Genomic DNA, 20,373 nt, shown 5'->3' with positions numbered 1-20,373 from the left:
AATGAATTAAAAAAAAAAAAAAAAATCAATCATCAAACATCAACTTCTGTCCCCAAATTAGAATAATAAATCAGAGAGAGGTAGGGATTGGTAAGGACCTCTAGAGATCATCAAGTCCAAGCCCCCTCTCAAAGCAGGACCACCCAGGGCAGGCCACACAGGAACACATCCAGGTAGGCTTTGAAAGTCTCCAGAGAAGGAGCCTCCACAACCCCTCTGGGCAGCCTGCTCCAGGCCTCCAGCACCCTCACACTCCAAACAAGTTTCTCCTCCTGCTCAGATGGAACCTCCTGGGTTGCAGTTTGTGCCCATTGCCCCTTGTCCTATCACTGGGCACCACTGACAAAGAGTCTGGGCCCTTCTTCTTGGCACCCACCCCTCAGATATTTCTAGCCACTGATGAGATCCCCTCTCAGCCTTCTCAAGACTAAACAGCCCCAGGTCTCAGCCTTTCCTCATAGCAGAGATGCTCAACAGGAACAAAATTAATCAGTCCAAGTGATGCAAATGAACAAGCAGCAGTCCAGAGCTGGCTCTTACCATCTGCCTAGCCAGTCAACAGCAGCACCATGGAGCTGGAGGTGTCCTGCACCTTGTCCTGCACTGGCCAACGTTGCCATCACCACCATCAGCTCAGGAAAGCCTGTGCCATCACCATTGGCCAGCATTTCAGTTGCCATGGGTATCAGAGTGCTCAGCAGGACGGTGCAGACGCCTTCTCCAACTTGGCTAATCAAAGAGAAGGGAGTTTCAGCCACAAGCACAGCTGAGCCCCACTCTGGAAGAGCAGGGACACAGCAATGCCTCCAGGACACACAACCATGTTGTGGTAGTTTCAGGCTATGCCTCAAATTTCCCCCCCACAGATCTTGAACAGAAAGTGGTAGAATGTCAAGAAATCACTACTGGGTGTAAAAAGGAAAATAAGGATAATTTAAAACAATCCCATTGGAAAGATATGGGACTTAAGCTAGTAATGTAAACAATCTATCCCTCTCTTCTGGTCTCTTGGCTCTGGGAGATATTAACTTTGTGCTTCTGCTTGACCTTAGCTCCATTGTTTTGCCCAAGTTCTAACATCTCTCTGCTCCTTTCTCTTGTCCCTTTGTGTACAGGGGAGGGTAGGAGGGAGGCAGCGGGGGAGAAGTTATTAGCAGTTCCCCTGGTCTTTGTGCTATCCATTAATTGTAAATCCCTGTAAATATTGTAAACCCCTATAAATATTATAAACACTGTATATTTTCTACATATTCATTGCATTCCATTGCAGATTGCAAGTTTTGCTTGTAAACACAGCTTTCATTTGCTTCCAACTCAGCTGGTCTGGCAAATTTAATCACAGAGTTACAGAATTGTCAGGGTTGGAAGGGACCTCAAGGCTCAGCCAGACCCAACACCCCTGCCATGGGCAGGGACACCTCACACCACAGCAGGTTGCTCACAGCCACATCCAGCCTGGCTGCAAAAACCTCCAGGCATGAGGCTTCCACCACCTCCCTGGGCAACCTGTGCCAGTCTCTCACCACCCTCATGGTGTAAAACTTCTTCCTAACATCCAATCTGAATCTCCCCACTTCTAGTTTTGCTCCATTCCCTCCAGTCCTATCACTCCCTGACACTCTCAGAAGTCCCTCTCCAGCTTTCTTGGAGCCCCTTTCAGATACTGGAAGGCCACAAGAAGGTCTCCTTCAGAGCCTTTTCTTCTCCAGACTGAACAGCCCCAACTCTCTCAAGCCTGTCCTCATGGGAGAGGTGCTCCAGCCCTCTTGATCATCCTTGTGGCTCTTCTCTGGATATGTTGGGTGGATGGGTGGGGGGAATTTTCAACCCTCCACACACCTCCTCATCACTTCATCTGAAAGCCGACAGCCAGAAGCCATCAGCAGCTCCTCCAGAGAACAAAAGGATCATCCCAAGGAGCCTGCTTCACCTGTTTTCCCGGACGATGTAGGTGGTCAGGAGCTGCAGCAGCTGCCTGTTCTCCTGCACCACTTCCAGCTGGTCTGAGTCTTTGGGTGGGGACATGGTCATCCTGGTTAGCCAGGCCTGCAGGCAGACAGGCTCCACACAAGCCAGCTGAGCCAGAGACCCACAAAGTCTCAAGAGGCTGGGGTTGGGACTCTTCTCAGCTGAGGGAGAAAACGTCCAAGTGAGTGACAGAAGCTACAGTGAAGCTCTTTGAAGGTGGCTTTCTATCAGAAGTGTCAAGCTGCCACTCCCTGTTAGTTTGAAGGGGGAACTTTAGCCTAGATACTGGCTGAAAAGACTGGAAGTAAAACAAATGACCATTGGATGTCAAAGGAAAGTAATGCTAAGGTTTAGAGAAGTCATTAGACTGCTAATGGGGACACAGAGCAGAGGCAGAAACAGTTCTTGCTCTCTCCTTCTCCTGTCATTTCTGCTTGCAGCTTTCCTCTCTCACCCCTGGCCTTGCCAAGGGTATCTCTGTTTTGACTGCTGTGTGAGGTAACAGGAAGGAGGGAGGGAAGAGGGGAAGAGGTGAATGGTTCTGAGGAGTTTTTGTGTTGTTTATAAATTAGATAGATGAGAGGGGGAGGCAGAGAGGGGGAGGCAGAGAGGGGGAGGCAGAGAGGGGGAGGCAGAGAGGGGGAGGCAGAGAGGGGGAGGCAGAGAGGGGGAGGCAGAGACTATATATATATATCATATATTTTATACATATTCATTGCATTTCATATTTCTAGCTTGTGGTTTGCTTATAAATAGAGCTTCATTGGCTTTTAAAACCTTCTGAGCTAGTCTGGCAATTTTATTTTGGGAGGGTAATTCTCTCAAATTAGTTGGGGGTCTAATTTCAACCCACCACACTCCACCTCCTCTTACAGTTTTTCTGTTCTGCATCTTTACATCCCACTCTGACCCCAGAACAGCACAAGGTGGAGACAGGCAGGGCAGAAGAGATTCAACAGGCACTTACTCAGCTGGAAGAGCTTGGTGAAGAATTTCAGCACCCTGTTACAGAACTTGGCTGACAGGCTTTCATTGGCTGTTGCCATCATGATCTGGACCAGCTCTCCACTATTTGAAAGAGGGAAATCAAATCAGCTTTGCAAAATGCCACCCATTCCTCTTTTGCACTTGCACTTAAGACCTGCCCTCATGTCTAAGACCAGCAGTAGTTTGTATCACCCCTGCTCAGCAGCCAGGCCACCAAAACAGCTTTCAGAGAACTCTTTCAGACAACTCTTTGCTTTCAGCAAACTCTTAGCTCTGATTAAAATCTGTGAATCCCACCAGCTGCTGAACATGAGATTTTATGACCTGCCACCATTCTCCACATTTCTACTAGCTTCCAACCCACAATTCAAAATTTTCTGGCCTCTTTTCCCCTTCCAGCACAGCCACCAGGTTGCTTCTGAGCAACAAGTAGAGCAAAGCCTAAAGAATGTAGGTTCCAGCAGAGAAAAACCTTCCTCCAGATCACTCTCCTGTCTCTTCAGAACACTCTTCTTGTGCTCTTCCACCACAATTTGTCTTCCCAACTCTGTGTCAGGCCAACACCCCACCTCCATCCTTGAAATTCTCAACCCCAAGGAATCACACAGAATGGTTTGGGTTGGAAAGGACACCCCTGCAGTCATCAGGGACATCCTGCCCTAGATCAGGTTGCCCAGAGCCTTGTCAAGCCTCACTTTGAATATCTCCCAGGGACAGGGCCCCAACCACCTCCCTGCACAACCTGTTGCAGTGTTCCACCACCCTCCTGGTATAGAACTTGTTCCTCACATCCAACCTAAACCTACTCTGCTCCCATCTCATACTATTGTCCCCTGTCCTGCCTTTGGAAGCAGTCCCTCTGCAGCCCTCTTCAGAGAGATCTTGGGATTTTGCAGCTTGATCTGTAACTACCTCCTCGACCAGGGACTCTCAAAACCCTCCTTTGACCAAACAATCATCTGACAAACTCCCCACTGATGACCATCATCAGGACTGGCTGAATGTTTTGAGTGACAAAGACCTAAGTCCTGTCCCATACAGACTCCTGTGTTGCATGAAGGGTTCTGTATTGTCCTGCAGGATGGCTTTAGCATCAACAAGGTGTTGAGAGTGACAAGCTAAGAGAAAAAGGAAGCAAAATAAAAGTTCTTGAGCTACAGTTTTCTGGATGACTTCACCTTTCTGAAAAGAATTCCTCCATGGCTTTTCGGGCCTGGCTGCTCTCCAGCTGTTTCTCCAGATGCTGCAAGCATTCCTCCAAGATAGACTCATCTAGGCCACTGAGGACCAAAAGAAGCATATTAAGTAAGACTATCCAGGACTAATTTCAACACTTTCAACAACTCTGAGAGCCAAGAAGTGATCAATTTTGCTTGCACAATTCTAATCAGCTTTCTATTAGCTGCAAGCAAATCTCCCTCCAAGAGACAGGAAGAAAATACTTGATGAACACCAAGAAATCCACCAAGTATCCTGAAAAAGAATCATAGGATGGTAAGGGTTGGAAGGGACCTCTAGAGATCATTGAGTGAGTCCAACCCCCCTGCAAAGCAGGATCACCCAGGGCAGGTCACACAGGAACACATCCAGGTGGGTTTGGAATCCCTCCAGAGAAAGAGACTCCACAACCTCTCTGGGCAGCCTGCTCCAGGGCTCCAGCACCTCACAGTAAAGAAGTTTCTCCTTATGTTGAGGTGGAACCTCCTGGGTTCCAGCTCATGTCTGCTGCCCATGTTGAAAAACCATCTCCTTAAAACAGCCAATAAATTACTCCTTGGAATCCCTCAGAGAAGGAGACTCCACATCTCTGGGCAGCCTGCTGCAGGGCTCCAGCACCCTCACACCAAGAAGTGAGACATGATGCTGAAGGCAAGCTCCAGCCAGATATCCAGATGAATCTAGACCTTTCAGATAGCTCACACCACAAACCCCTCCAAAGAGCTGCTCTTTTTACACTCTTGAGTCTCTTGCAGTGTTAACTCCTCATTCTCTCATCCCCACTCCACAAGGCACCCTTCAAGCAAAATCCAATTACATTTACATTCTCTACCACAAGGCTCAGTAGATCTCCCTCTGAATACCTTCCATCCAGACAGGATCAGCCTTAAAAAGATGCAACATCATCATGCCTAATGGTTTTATGCCTCAGCTGGGTATAGAATCAACAAGCTGCTCATGGAGCTTATTCCCTCTACACACAGTGAGTAAGGGGTGGGAAGCAAAAATCTGGCTAGTTTGCTGTGATAAAGCAGGGATCAGCCATCCTTACAAACAGCAAGAGCAGAGACAAAGGAATATAAAGCAAGATAGGTCAGCATCTTCAGCTTTGATTCTGTGCTTGTATTGACATGATTTTCTTGTTGCTTGAAGGACAGCAAAAAGCCAAAACTATCCAGATATATAGATGCTCCACCCAGAGAGATTAAAACCCACTCTGCCTGAATGGCAGTGCTGAAAATTCTGCTAATGGGAATAAAATAGCTCCTATTTTCAGTCTACAAGTACAGAAGGCTTCAACAGATTAAAAAAATAAGCTGATTTTTTTTTTTGTTGCCTTTCTGTTGCATTGTTCAAGACCTGACACTGATGTTTACTCCTATTGTAGTAATTCTTTGTGTTACAGCTTTGCTGGAGGAGAATTACAAAGCAGACAAAAGGTGTTACCTGTTGGGATCTGAATGGTGAGCCAGGATGTTATAGCATCCTGTGATCAGCTTCTCATAAACACGTGCCAGGAATTCATCAGATTCTGCAGGGCCCAAAATCCTTTCCAGGGAGTTGCTGCTTATTTCTGCCACACTCTCTGTGCTGGTCTCCAAAAGGAGAGGCAGCAGGGAATGGATCACCTGGGGGGGGTTCAAATCGTCGGACCAGCTTGAACAGAAAAGCAAAGAAGTGAACCCTCTGTGTGATGCATTTGGACAAATCACAAGTCATACAACCAGAGCACTCATTTGGCTGGAAAAGACCTCTAAGATCATCAAGTCCAACCTCCCTGGGCAACCTGTTTCTGTGTCTCCCCACCCTCACAGGAAAGAATTTCTTCCTAATCTCCAGTCTCAATCTGCCCTCTTCCAGCTTCAATCCATTCCCCTTCCTCCTATCACTACAAGCCCTTGTAAAAAGTCCTCCCCAGTCTTCCTGTACGCCCCCTTCATGTATTGGACTGATATTGTCTCAGTTTATATCCCAGTTTCTTCAGCTCCATATTTAACCTACATAAGGTTTCTCTCAGGGAGTTTGATCAGATGAAGACAGGAAGGTTATCTTTCAGTAATTCAGAAGTCATAGACTCAGAGAATTGTTAGGGTTGGAAGGGACCTGAAGGATCATCCAGTTCCACCCCCTCTGCCATGGGCAGGGATACCTCACACTAGATCAGTTTTCTCACAGCCACATCCAGCCTGGCTGCAAAAACTTCCAGGGATGAGGCTTCCACCACCTCCCTGGGCAACCTGTGCCAGTCTCTCACCACCCACATGGGGAAGAGTTTCTTCCTAACATCCAATCTGAACCTCCCCACTTCTAGTTTTGCTCCATTCCCCCTAGTCCCAGTCTAAACTGGAAATCACTGTGCTGAATCAGAACGATAGGGGTTGGAAAGGACCTCCAGAGAGCATCTAGTCCAACCCTCCCTGCCAAAGCAGGATCACCTAGGGCAGGCTAAAGGCTTGGTTCAGAATACAGCAGCAGCTCCCTAAGTGTTTCACCCAAACAGCCTGACGAAAGCAGACAATCAGGAGGGGCAGGGAGATCTACGCAGCAAGAATGAACTATGAAAGCCCATCACTTACACAATGAGATCCCCAGTGAGTCTGACCAGAGAGAGAAGGGTGTGCTTCAGGGAAGCTGCAAGAGGTAGACTTTGGCTGCAGAGGGTACCGAGGTGCGCAGCCTGAACCGCGCTGATGTAGCTTTCGGCGGGGATGGTGTCGTTGGCAAAGGCGTTGCGCTGGGGGTGGAGGCACCAAGATCAGACCCATCCCATCAGAGGCACACACTGCCCACCCTTCCCAGACAGCCATGGAGTGAAGATCACACCAGATCAACCCAAGAGGCTGGACTCACCCACGAGCCAATGTTTGGAAACTCATTTGTGTGGATGTTGTTCCACGATTCACATAAAGTCTGCACAGCTGATGGCAAGTTCTGAACAAGGGTCGGACCTGCAGTCGAGACAGAATCACAACTCGCTGAGCTGCAAAGCTGTCTGGAGGAGGAGCTCAGGGACATGGTCTAACAGGTGTGTACAGGGAGATGTTGGGTTATGGTTGCACTTCATCATCTTAAGGTCTTTTCCAACTAGGAGATTCTATGATGAGGATTTCAGGGGTCCTATTGAAAACTGGAATGATTCTACACCACTGCTGAATCATTACTTAAGATACAGCTGTAACTAAACTGAGCTGGAATCCTGCTGAGGAATAGTTCAATGCTTTTCTACAAGTCAAAATAACCCCTGAGCTTGGAATGGCTTCCCAGCTTCTTTCACTTCATTAATACAATTTGCAGCTGTCTTCACCATAGATTCATAGACTCACAGGATGGTTTGGGTTGGAAGGGACCTTAAAGACCACCTGTGTCGGTGTGAGCTGAAATTCCCCCCCCACCAACAATAACCAGGCTAGCTCAGTCTGGAAGCAAATGAAAAGCTGTATTTACAAGCAGAGTCTAAAATCTACAGTGAAATGCAATGAATATGTACAAATATACAAAATTCACAACATTTACAAATATATACAATCAACAGAAAAAGCACAATCGATCTCCCTTTGCTTCCCCCCAAGGGGACCCTCCCAAAGGGGCCTCCCTCTCCCAGGAGCTTCCCCCCCAGACCCCCCTGGACAGAGAAGCAGAGTTAGTTAAGCAGAAAGTTGTTAACTTAGCTGCCAAGGTCAGTGTGTTATCTTCAGCCAGAAGAGAAGAAGAAAACAGCAGCCAGACAGCCCAGCAACTGCCCCCACTGCCGAACGCAGAATGTGCAGAGTGCCTACTTTGTTTTGGGTAATAGTTCTTAAACATTTCTATCTATCCAATGGAAGTGTTTAGAACAATCGTTATTTTGCTTTCTTACACCCAATAGTGACTTATTTACATTCTTTCACTTTCTCTGTTCTGAACTTTGCAAGGAAAAATTAAAAAGACAGTTTCAAACCATCACACCACCCTAGTTCCAAACCCCTGCCATGGACAGGGACATCTCCCACCAGCCCAGGTTGCTCCAGGCCTCATCCAACCTGGCCTTGAACACCTCCAGGGAAGGGACATCCAAAACCTCCCTGGGCAACCTGTTCCAGTGTCTCCCCACCCTCACTGTGACCACCAACATTTCACAATTCCCCCTCATTATGCCATATCACCAGAGCACCAACCTGGATCTAAAAGCATTTCAATAATCCAGGTAACCCCCACAAGACACTTAAACTCTCCCAAGGTTTTGTTAGGATACTAAAAGGAAGCAACTTCCCAGTCTGCTGCTGCCAGGATGACACACTCAGTGGAACAAAGTGCTCAGGGACACTTTAAGCAGCACACAGCTTTGACATGGAATGTTGGCAGCACTGCAGGAAGCTTCTACCTCTACAGAGAAGGAAATGTGGACCATGCAGTCCCCTCACCTAGAGTGTTAGACTTGCAACGGCTGGATCCAATGGCCAGGACAGCAGCATAACCTCGGAGCTTCTCCTCAGAGGGTTTGTTCTCAGTGGAGCCCTCCTCAGAGAGGCTTCGCAGCAAGTAAGATCTGCATTTGGGATGGAAAGGATTTCTTTCAGGGAGCAGCTCTGCATTTCAGAACCAAGTGTGGCAAGAGAGTGCCAGGGTAAGAAAGCAACCTGCTCAAGTTCTGCCCCGCACGTGGTGATACACCGCTAAGGGAGTTGTGGGCTTCTGTCTCCTCTCAGCTACTTACCCACTGCAAATTAACAACTGATTTACTTTTGCTTTCTTCTACACAGCTACTAATGAGAGTTTAGAAGACTTCAGACTCTTAGTGTAAGAATTCAAGCCTCCCTCTTTCTTGATGGCTCTGACAGTTTCAGTATTACCTCAGTGAAGTAATCTGAAGTAGCATTGCCCTAGAGTGCTGTAAGGGGAGGTTTGATCTCTGGAGGAGAAGCTGGTTTGGCAAGCTTGCAAAAAAGCCTTGAAAGATCAAACAAGGAAGCTGCTTAGAAGCAACAACTTCACACACATGCCTTGAGAAGCTACTTTTTGTTCTCCTTTTAAACAATGAACACTCTAGAGAACACGTTAGAACAGTTATACTGGACCATTAAAAAAAAAGGCAAGAAACCAACCAAAAAGCAAAGAAGAAGATCATGTTCCTACTGGTGACCCTAAGGACAGTACCTGGTAAAGGTAGCATAAGTGTCAATAAGCTGTAGAGTAGCAGGCAGGAGGTTCTTGGTGATCTCTGAAGACTTGTGTGGATCAGTTTCTGCAGCCAGCTTGGAAAAGTGCTCATCTAGAGAGACCTGAATCTTGGAAATGGCAGCATCCAGGGTGTAAATGGATTGTAAACTGGGAACTTCGTGCAGTTGGAGGATAGTTGTGCAGTCAACACCACAGAAAGAAGATATCTTGAAGCAGAAAGGGATGGGACAGTGAGTCAAAAAATCATTCCACAACCCCAGGAGCTCCTCTCCTGCACAGTTCCACCCACACCCCCTCACCTGGCGAGCAAAGTATTCCTCAGCTAGCTCCACGTCGTACTTCACTGAGCTGCACTTGCTGGAGGCCAGCTCAGTGAGAGAAGCAGCATGGTCAGCTTTCATGCCCTGCTTGGTGAGGTGATCCTGCAGAGGCCAAAAAAAAAACCAAAAAAACCCCACCTGTCACATTTTGAAAGTGCTGTGGAATCAACCACTCTGCCAACTCCCAGATGTTCTAGGACACCAGGGAAAACAGGGATGTGAGCTTCCATTCCTCACCACCACGCCCACACAACAACCCCCACAGGCACTGAGTGTGGAACAGCAAGAGACTGCCCAGTTTTGGGGCTCCACAATTCAGGAGAGACAGGGATCTATTGGAGACAGTCCAACAGAGAGCTATGAGAATGACTGGGGGGACTTGAACATCTCTCCTATGAAAAAAGGCTGAGAGACCCACACCTGGAGAAGGCTGAGAGGGGATCTGATGATCAATGCCTATAAATATGAGGGGTGGGTGTCAGGATGAAGGTGCCAAGGCTCTTTGTGGTGGTACCCAGTGACAAGAAACAAGGGGTATAATCCGGAACCCAGGAGGTTGCTCCTCAACATGAGGAGAAACTTTTTTACTATGAGGGTGCTGGAGACCTGGAGCAAGCTGCCCAGAGAGGTTGTGGAGTCTCCTTCTCTGCAGACTGTTGAAACCCACCTGGATGTGTCCCTGTGTGACCTGCCCTAGGTGATCCTGCTTTGGCAGGAGGGTTGGACTGGATGATCTCCAGAGGGCCCTTCCAACCCATTCTGTGATTCTTACTATCAACATGACAAAAGATCCCTACTAAAGAGGAGGCTCTACCTTGATCCAGGTGATGTAGGAGGTGATTCTCAGGCGAGAGGACCAGCGCAAGGTGTGCAGGATGTCACATTCACTCATCTCTGGTGTGTTGGTAGCCAACTGATTCATGTAGTTTTTGGAAGGAGGTAAAATGCCCAGAATCCTCCACAGTATCAAGAAGTAGTACTGAAGTGCACAGGCTTCCTAAACAACACAGCAGTTGGAGAAGTCAATAAAGACAGATGGCAGTTTCCATGGGGGCCTCACCAGAGACTCCAGACGCCTCTAATGTGCCAAATCACAGCCCTGCACTGAGGGTTTGTCACATTACACAACAAAGAGGAGGGAGGAAAGAAAAAGGAATGAGGAGACAAAGTGTTTTCTGCTGCAGCATGTTATCAGATCCTAGCCAGACCTCCTGGAATAACCAGGGGTATGCAGTAAGTGTAAAACATGCTATGAATTTAAAAACAACTGAGATGTAGAACCACCACCAACACTACCATCAGCCTGCAGAAGAAGAGGCTGGGAGGAGACCTCTTCAGCTACCTGAGGTTGGAGTGAGGTGGGGGTTGGTCTCTAGTCCTTAGTATCAAGTGATAGAACAAGAACAAATGGCCTGAAATTGTGCCAGGGGAGGTTTAGGTTGGACATGAGGAACAATTTCTTTTCTGCAAGAGTAGTCAGGCGTTGGAACAGGCTGTCCAGGGGGGTGGTGGAGGCACCATCCCTGGAGGTGTTCAAGAAACTTGTGGCCATGGCACTTGGGGACATGGTTTAATGGCCATGGTGGGGTTGGGTTGAAGGTTGGACTCCATGATCTTACCCAACTTTAATGACTATATGATTAGCCAGGGGATTTTTAAGTCCCCAGCACTCCAACCACTGCCCAGAATACTTTGGTTAAACGTTTTGCTTCAACATACTAAGTTTGAACACTTCCTCCTCAACACAGACAAGAAGACAGCAACATTCTTACCAGTGCAGTGACATTTTTATTCTCTTTCCTCCTGAGTGTATCAAACTGTGACCCAGCTGCAAGCAGTGAAGTCAGGGCTGCGTATAGCTCATCATACTTCATAGCCCTTGAGAAAAGGACCTCACAAACCTGCAAGAGAGAAGTCAGGACTGTTCCTTTGCCAAGGGGCCACAAAAACGATCAGAGAGTTGGAACACCTCTCCTGTGAGGACAGGCTGAGAGTTGGGGTTGTTCAGCCTGGAGAAAGGAAGGTTCTGGGGAGATCACACTGAAGCCTTTCAGTATTTAAAGGGGGCCTGTAAGAAAGATGGGGGCAGTTATTTCAGCAGGGCCTGTTGCGACAGGGCAAGGGGGGAGGGTTTAAACTAAAAGTGGGAGATTCAGACTAGGTACAAGGAAGACTTTTTTGATACTGAGGGTGGTGAGACCCTGGCCCATGTGACCCATACAGATGGGAGATGCCTCATTCCTGCAGTCATTGCAGATCAGGTTGGCTGGGGCTCTGAGCAACCTGCTCCAGCTGCAGATGTCCCTGGTTGACTGCAGGGGGTTGGAGCAGATGAGCTTTAAAGGTCCCTTCCAATCCAAACCAGGCTGTGGTTCTATGACACTGCACAGCTCTGCATTTGCACACAGCCAAGCCCTTCTCTTAAGCACTCAAACTACCAACAGACCAAAACTATGCAAAGTAAGACTTCAGGAAGTCAGTTCTGTTGGGTATTTCCCTCCCCTGTCAGAGTACCAACAAAGTGGTTCTAAGGGAACCTGCATGAAGCAAGCCCACAGCCTTGAGGCCAACAAATTTAATGAAGGAACAAAACCCAGGAAGAACATGGAGCAAAATGATGAGAAAACAACTCCAGTGCCATGTGGCTTTGTCTCAGATGTTTCAGAAGCACTGAAAAATAAGTGGGGATATGACTGAGAGCTCTCTCTCAGCATATCCTGAAGGTTGGACTAAATGAACCTTGAGGTCCCTTCCAATGTGGTGTTCTATGAATGTTATCTTTCTTTTTTCTACTTAGTCAAATATTTCTGGCCTCTCTGCTTCATCAAGTCTTCCCTTCTTGTCTGTTTTCCCTGGAATTGGTCAAATCAACACAGCCCTGAAGGTTTACAGGAGGGTCTTTAAAGCAGCAATCCCAGTACCGTGCTATCCAGGCGGTTCAGATCATCCTCAGAAGCTTCTGGAGACAGGATGCAGTAGAACCTGGGCTGTGGAACTGCATCTGGAATGGTGAGGACAGAAAATAATGTTCCAAGTGACAGCTTTAAGCAGGTAGAATGGTTTTATCCTCTCTTCTCCATCTCCACATCCTTTCACATCTTAAGACCAATGCCAGATTCTCCTAAGCTAGCCCCATGACACACATCATGTGTTGTAACCTATGGTACAGGCATGCAGCCAAGGTCTTCCTGCTCCTATAGCCCTGACACAACAAATACACCACCAATTACCTGTAGCATATTCCTAGATGACAGTAATTTGGCTTAATTTGCCTTTGCTTGCATTACAAACACTTCTCTGTCTACTCCAACTATCCCCCCACGAAGAGAGGAAAAAGTGACCCACCCCAGGGCACAGGGGGAGTTCTCTGCTTGCTATAAAAGCAAAACTTGGGACTAAAGAGTTCTTTCCATTCTCCTTCTTACCTGCTGAGCAGTGTTTGGTCCAGTTTTCTTCCACTTCTTTAAACCCATGATAAAGAGGGACAGATGTTCGCCTGCTGCTGTCCTGGGATCCACTCACCCAGCCAATGGGGGGAGTCAGCAAATTGTATTGCACCTAAGTTAAGAGATAAGAAAAAAAAGCAATAAAAACCCATCCATGGCATCCTGGTCATGAAGGGTGGGGGAAAAGAAAGACACCACTACCAGCAGCAAAGGAACCATGAAACACAACTCTGTTGCTAGAATACAATCAGTCCCAGCTTCTGAGGGAAGCCCTGAGCCCTGCTTGATGATTTTTGTTCTGGAGTAAGCAGATTAAATCAATTTTCAACTGAAAAAGCCACACACAAAACACCAGCATCACATTTACAGTGAGGGTGCTGAGACACTGGAGCAGGTTGCCCAAGGGAGTTGTGGATGCCTCTTCCCTGGAGGTGTTCAAGGCCAGGTTGGATGAGGCTTTGAGCAACCAAGTCTAGTTGAGAGGTTTCCCTGCCCATGGCAGGGGTTGGAACTGGATGATCCTGAAGGCTCCTTCCAACCCAAACCATTCTGTGATTCTATGAATTAATGAGAACAGTGCCCAAAACCTCAATGCTGAAAAGCTAAAGCAATGATGTGGTGTCCAAGGTGTTTGGGAAATGATGCCCAAACAGCCAAATCTTGGTGCCCAAGATAAGGCACTGATCCCTTCCTCCCCAGGGTTTATTAGAACACTTGTTACACAAGGAATTTACAAACTCACCCTGCTGCTAGGAATCAGCATCCATAGTTAATCACATATTACAACTACAAAGGCTGGGGACAACATCAAAACTCTTCACTCACGAGGGTCATGAAGAGACCAGAACAGCCCAAATGATTATTTCCATGAGGGTGTCTAGTGATAGGACAAGGGGGAATGGTTTGAAGCTGAGGGACAGCAGGGTTAGAGTGGAGCTGAGGAAGAGGTTCTTCAGTAGGAGGGTGGGGAAACACTGCAACAGGTTGCCCAGGGAGGTTGTGGATGCCTCCTCCCTGGAGGTGTTAAGGCCAGGCTGGATGAGGCCTTGAGTAGCTGAGTCTAGTTGAGAGGCAGGGCAGTTGGAGTAGATGATCACTGAGGTCCCTTTCCAACCTAAGCCATTCTATGTCTTGCCTGTTACAGATTTCTGCTTGGTGACCCATTCAATATCCAGCACACATTCCCAAAACCTTACCTGTTCAAAGAGGTACACAGGAGCCTTGGAATACTGATGGAGCAGGTAGTCAAACACCAAGAGCAGCCGTGCCACGATGAGCGGCACAGCGGCCTGCTGGGTCTCCATGTTGCCTGTCAGCTCCACGATGGTCTGGATGCAGAGCATCAGGATAGACCTGCGGCCCCTCTCTGAGAAATTGTGGAAGATCAGCAGCAGCAGCTGGAGGTGTTCAACATTCAGATCCTCTGTGTCGCTGGGAAGTGTCCCCTGCAGGGCGTTCTGCTTCAGGGTGCCCACAAACCTGACCCAGAGAGAGGAAGATGATGAAGTTTACCTTGCTCCTTGCTTGGATCCCTTCTTCAAAAATCTCCTCAGCTAGAGACTAGAAGAACATTTTCATCATCACGTTGTTCTGCTTGCTTTTCTGATACTGGCAATTGTACAAATTATTCCCAGAACCACAGAATCTCAGCACGGTGAGGGTTGGAAGGGATCTCTGGAGATCATCCAGTCCAAGCCCCCTGCTCCAGCAGGGCACCCACAGCAGCTTGCCCAGCACCACAATGGCCAGGGGGGGTTGGAAGCTCTCCAGAGGAGACTCCACAACCTCTCTGGGCAGCCTGCTCCAGGCCTCCAGCACCCTCATGCCAAACAAATTGCTCCTCATCTCCAGATGGAACCTCCTGGGTTCCAGTGTGTGCCCACTGCCCCTTGGCCTGTCCCTGGGCACCACTGAGCAGAGTCTGGCCCCAGCCTCTTGGCCCCCACCCTTTAGCTCTTGCTAAGCACTGATCAGTTCCCCTCTGGGACTGATCTTCTCCAGGCTCTCAGCCTTTCCTCCTCACAGAGATGCTCCAGGCCCTGTCAGCATCTTTGGAGCCTCCACTGGACTTTCTCTAGTAGTTCCCTGTCTCTGTAGAAGTGGGGAGCCCAGAACTGGACCCAGGATTCCAGATGTGGCCTCAGAAGTGCAGAATAGATGGGAAGGGAAAGTTCCCTGGACCTGCTGACCACAAGCTTCTTCATGCATTCACTACATCAAGTACTGGAATGAGGCTGGCAGACAGCAAACCCTACAGAAATCCAATTAGCAGCAAATCCATTTGATGGAAGAGCTGAACAATCATCCCAAGGGAGTCAGAAGGAGGCACAGAAAGGCTGCAACACAGCAAACTGCCCCTCTGCTCCTCCTAGCAGCACACAGCAGCACTGCTCAGAGAACACACACACACCTGGTACACTACACTTGATAGAAAAGCAGAGAGGTAAAAGATAACTGACATGAAATCACATAAAATGACCTCACCTTTCCCACACTTTAAGGCATTCTGGAACATCAGGATCCCCCTGGCCACTGGCTTTATGCTGCCAAATCAGGAGAAGTCTTGAGAGCACTGAGAGACTTTGAGGATGGATGTAGAGAGGCCAGGGACCTTCAGAGAAAGGAGCAACTCCCAGCTGCTGAAGAAGTGTGTTCTGCAAAAAAACAGAGAGCTGGTGAACAGGGGCAAGTCCTGGCTGATGCCCTAATGAGAAGTGTTTGTTTGTGGTGCCAGGACAAGAGCTGAGGGTTTAAACTAAAAGAGGGAAATCTAGATTAGAGTGAAGGAGTTTTTACAGTGAAGGTGGTAAGAACCTGGTCCAGCTTGCCCAGAGAGATGGGCAATGCCCCATCCCTGGAACCATGCCAGGTCAGGTTGTTTGGGGCTCTGAGCAACCTGCTCTGGTTGCAGATGTCCCTGCTGAGTGCAGAGGGTTGGACTGGATGAGCTTTACAGGTCCCTTCCAATCCAAGCAGGTTTATGATTCCATGGCTCTATGTGAGGCAGAACACAAGAGACATATGCTTTAGGCTGGGAGAGGGGAGATTTACACTGGAGATCAGGAGGAAATCCTTGACAGGGAGGGTGAGGAGACACTGGAACAGGTTGCACAGGGAGGCTGTGGCTGCCTCCTCCCTGGAGGTGTTGAAGGCCAGGTTGGATGAGGCCTTGAGCAAGCTGGGCTGGGGGGAGGTGTCCCTGCCCATGGCAGGGGGTGGGAACTGAATGGTCTTTGAGGTCCCTTCCAAACAAACCTATTCCATGGTTCTGTGAATAAATAGAAGGCCATTAACATGAGGGCTTTCAGAGCTTGTCCACACAACAGTGCCTCTCCTATCTCACACACACAGAGGGACAGCTGCACTGTCACTTTGCCACCCAAAACACAACAAGCTTCCACCTTCAACACCAAGGCACAAAACCATGGCATTTGTGAGCTCTCCTCACCTGCTGCTATACCACAGCAGGAGGAGATTATCCTACTACCTGTAACATCTAACTTGGAAGATGACCCCTTTGATCCCAGCAACACTTGCTTCATTTCAAACAGAGTAAAAAGGCAGACACCTGGAAAGTCTGAGTGGTTTTTCAAGAGAGTGTTTGAAATGTAGTAAGAAAGAGTCAGCACCAAGCACAGGGATTGAATCCAGTGATTGGCAAGCAGATTTACAACCCCTCCTGGCAGTGTTAAGTCAGGTCAGCACATGACCTGGCACAGATACCTAGAAGCTACATGAAAGCAGAAGGATTAATTTGATTCTCTCCTGAGAGAATTAATTCCAAGGCCTTTTGGCACCAGCCCTGACAGCAAAGCACACCTGCAGGACTGATAAACACACAGATAGAGTTGAGTCTCCAAAACAAAATACACAAACCCATTTCCTTTTCACCTGTCATCACCTTCAAAGATCAGTGGATTCATCTGAACTCTAGATGCTAAGCCTAAGCAGGCTGTTTCCTATTAGATGACTGCAAAGGTCACCCAGTGGATTGGATCCAAAATATTCCAAGCTCTGTTAGGTGTAGAGACTCCCTACAGAGACACTAACAGACACCAACACTTCATTCTGTTGATACATGCAGTCAGATTCACAGAATCACAGACTGCATTGGGCTGGAAGGAACCCTCAAAGCTCATCTTGTCCAACCCCCCTGTAGTCAGCAGGGACATCTCCAACTAGAGCAGGCTGTTCAGGGCCACATTGAGTCTGGTCTTGAATGTCTCCAGGGATGAGGCCTCAACCACACTCTCACCGTAAAGAACTTCCTCCTGATGTCCAACCTAAATCTCCCCTGCTCCAGTTTCAAACCACTGCCCCTCACACTATCCCCACAGTCCCTCCCCAGCCCTCCCATAGGTCCCCTTCAGGTATTGAAATGCAGCTCTAAGGTCTCCCTGGAGCCTTCTCTTCTCCAGGCTGAACAGCCCCAACTCTCTCAGCCTGTCCTTGTAAGGCCCCAGCCCTCTGTTCACCTTTGTGGCCCTTCTCTGGACCTACTCCAGCAGGTCCCTGTCTCTCTTGTGTGGGGGACTCACCTGCAAGGCAGGAGACTGAAGATCTGAGGTCACCAAGGAATGGTTGAAGTGATAGAGCGCAGCAGCAAACTCCTCATCTGATGTACCTGCAAGACAGGGATCAGGCTGCTTACTACCACTGCTCTCCTAGACTGAAGATTTCCACCTGGAGCTGAGAAAACATCTAGCTATAAATCCCACAGAGCTTCTGCTCACTCACCCTTCAGCCCATCCTTATCCACCTCTTTGATGATGCTGGCCAGCGTGGCCATGTGCTGCTCTGAGAGAGAGACACTCAGGTAGTTGCGGATGAAGTTATTCCTGGAGTTCAGCATGGAGGAAGTGAGGAAGTTCAAAATGTTTGAAGCCAGGCTCAAGAACTGAAAAGGAAAGTGAAACACACTGTGGTAGTCACAAAAACAGAGGGATTAAAAATCAACTTTAAACAAACAAAACAAACAAAAAAAAAAAATCAGCAAAATAAATCAAATCCTCTAACAGGCTGCCCAGGGAGGTGGTGGTGTGCCCAGCCCTGGAGGTGTTCAAAAACCACACAGCCATGGCACTATGGGACATGGTTGAGTGGGCATGGTGGTGTTGGGTTGATGGTTGGACTTGATCTTAGAAATAGAATCAACCAGGTTGGAAGAGACCTCCAAGATCCTCCAGTCCAACCTAGCACCCAGCCCTATCCAATCAACCAGACCATGGCACTAAGAGCCTCATCCAGGCTGTTCTTGAACATCTCCAGGGACAGCAACTCCACCACCTCTCTGGGCAGCACATCCCAATGGGCAATCATTCTGTCTCTGGGAAGAACTTCCTCCTACTATCTATCCTAGACCTCCCTTGGCACAGCTTCAGATTGTGTCCCCTCCTTCTGCTGCTGGGTGCCTGGGAGAAGAGCCCAACCCCCACCTGGCTACAACCTCCCTTCAGGGAGTTGTAGACAGCAATGAGGTCTGCCCTGAGCTTCCTCTTCTCCAAGCTAAACAACCCCAGCTCCCTCAGCCTCTCCTCACAGGACTTGTGTTCCAGGCCCCTCACCAGCTTCATTGGAGGGTTTTTCCAACCTTAAAGATTCTATGAACTCTACCCCTGGCCATGGAGTTACAGGTCTGCTCAACACAACCTAGCTCACTGCCCTCTGCATTGTGTATCAGGGCCACTTCCCTGGAAAGGCTGCAAGTCTGTAACTCCTCCATGCAGTATTTCTTTTTGTCTTTACCCCATGGAGTTGGGAGAGAAACCATTCCATCAGCAAGTCATTTTGCTGAAAGTTCTGACCTCGTTTCCCCTCTCCCTCTGTAACCCAAATGGACTTTACCCTCAGTTTCTGCTTCCCTGGCACTAACAAATACTGGACCAGGGAGGTCATGGATGCCTCCTCCCTGGAGGTGTTCAAGGCCAAGCTGGATGAGGTCTTGAGCAACCTGGGCTAGTGGGAGATGTCCCTGCCCATGGCAGGGGGCCTGGAACTGGATGGTCTTGAAGGTCCCTTCCAACCTAAACCATTCTAGGATCCTATGTTCCACTCAACATAGAGAAAACTTCTTTCTTCAAAGCCAAGCCACTCCCTGATTCTCCATCATCAATGTACTTAAGCTACTTGACATCTATGCTGTCTGCCAAGGCAGCTGGCACTGCCCAGCAACCCTGCTCTGGCACAGCAGGTATCTCATGAAGCCTGAAGAGCTTCCCATACCAGCTCCGGGTCTTTGCGGCTGGCCAGGATGTTCCCATTCTCTCCAGTGCTCTGTTTGTTGGGGCTTTTCACTCTAGGGGAGCTCTCCAAAGGGGGTGGTGGAGGAGGTGGGGGGGGGGCCACTTTTTCTTTGCTTGGAGAGATTGTCTCTTCAAACCATTGCCCAAGGATTGGTTCGCTGTCGTCATCTAAGGCAGGAAAAACAGAAGTGCAGAGTTAGAATCATAGAATCGTAGAATTGTCAGGGTTGGAAGGGACCTCAAGGCTCAGCCAGTTCCAACCCCCCCTGCCATGGGCAGTGACACCTCACACCACAGCAGGTTGCTCACAGCCACATCCAGCCTGGCTGCAAAAACCTCCAGGGATGAGGCTTCCACCACCTCCCTGGGCAACCTGTGCCAGTCTCTCACCACCCTCATGGGGAAGAAGTTTTTCCTGATATCCAACCTGATTCTCCCCATTTCTAGTTTTGCTCCATTCCCCCCAGTCCTATCACTCCCTGACACCCTAGTAAGTCCCTCCCCAGCTTTCTTGTAGCCCCTTTCAGATACTGGAAGACCATAAGAAGGTCTCTTTCAGAGCCTTTTCTTCTCCAGACTGCACAACCCCAACTCTCTCAGGCTGTCTCCAGAGCAGAGCAGCTCCAGCCCTCTGCTCATCCTCATGGCCCTTCTCTGGACACCTTCCAGCACCTCCAGATCCTTCCTGGAACATAGGCTCCAGAACTGGACACAGTATTCCAGGTGGGGTCTCACCACCAGAGTGGAATAGAGGGGGAGAATCACCTCCCTGGCCGTGCTGGCCACACTTCCCTTGGTGCAGCTCAGGATACAATTGTTATGAACGAATACCTTATGTGGAGTGCTCAGCTTAGAAAGGAGCTTCAGTGAGCAGAGTTAAGGGGGCTGCCATCTTCCATTTTGCCTTCCCAAATCACTTTTACACGAGTCCAACAGGAATTTCCAACAAGGAATCATCTCCACTCTCCTCTTAAGCCAACACAGCCCAATCCCAGCCCCTCAGGCTCCTGTTCACACCAACACTTCCAGCCAGCA

General features: G+C 48.7%; 1 protein-coding gene across 1 annotated transcript in view; it reads right to left on the bottom strand.

The window, feature by feature from the left end:
• UBR4 (ubiquitin protein ligase E3 component n-recognin 4) overlaps window positions 1-20,373 on the bottom strand; it is a 127,687-nt gene that overhangs the window by 91,848 nt on the left and 15,466 nt on the right. Inside the window, exons 16-34 of the mRNA XM_054394861.1 lie at window positions 19,319-19,506; window positions 17,834-17,993; window positions 17,635-17,720; window positions 15,581-15,750; window positions 14,293-14,575; window positions 13,076-13,208; window positions 12,572-12,651; window positions 11,423-11,551; window positions 10,465-10,647; window positions 9,630-9,752; window positions 9,307-9,536; window positions 8,574-8,698; window positions 7,024-7,121; window positions 6,750-6,907; window positions 5,620-5,829; window positions 4,134-4,235; window positions 2,936-3,036; window positions 1,931-2,129; window positions 541-729 (exon numbers count right to left, since the gene is read on the bottom strand). Coding sequence (XP_054250836.1) covers window positions 541-729; window positions 1,931-2,129; window positions 2,936-3,036; window positions 4,134-4,235; window positions 5,620-5,829; window positions 6,750-6,907; window positions 7,024-7,121; window positions 8,574-8,698; window positions 9,307-9,536; window positions 9,630-9,752; window positions 10,465-10,647; window positions 11,423-11,551; window positions 12,572-12,651; window positions 13,076-13,208; window positions 14,293-14,575; window positions 15,581-15,750; window positions 17,635-17,720; window positions 17,834-17,993; window positions 19,319-19,506 — 2,947 coding nt within the window. The remainder of the gene's footprint in view (window positions 1-540; window positions 730-1,930; window positions 2,130-2,935; window positions 3,037-4,133; window positions 4,236-5,619; window positions 5,830-6,749; window positions 6,908-7,023; window positions 7,122-8,573; window positions 8,699-9,306; window positions 9,537-9,629; window positions 9,753-10,464; window positions 10,648-11,422; window positions 11,552-12,571; window positions 12,652-13,075; window positions 13,209-14,292; window positions 14,576-15,580; window positions 15,751-17,634; window positions 17,721-17,833; window positions 17,994-19,318; window positions 19,507-20,373) is intronic.

The sequence above is a fragment of the Indicator indicator genome, chromosome 32 (genome assembly GCF_027791375.1).
Source record: "Indicator indicator isolate 239-I01 chromosome 32, UM_Iind_1.1, whole genome shotgun sequence".
Taxonomy (NCBI): Eukaryota; Metazoa; Chordata; class Aves; order Piciformes; family Indicatoridae; genus Indicator; species Indicator indicator.
The sequence above is the reverse complement of the archived record's forward strand: the minus strand, read 5'-3'. Positions and strand labels throughout refer to the sequence as shown.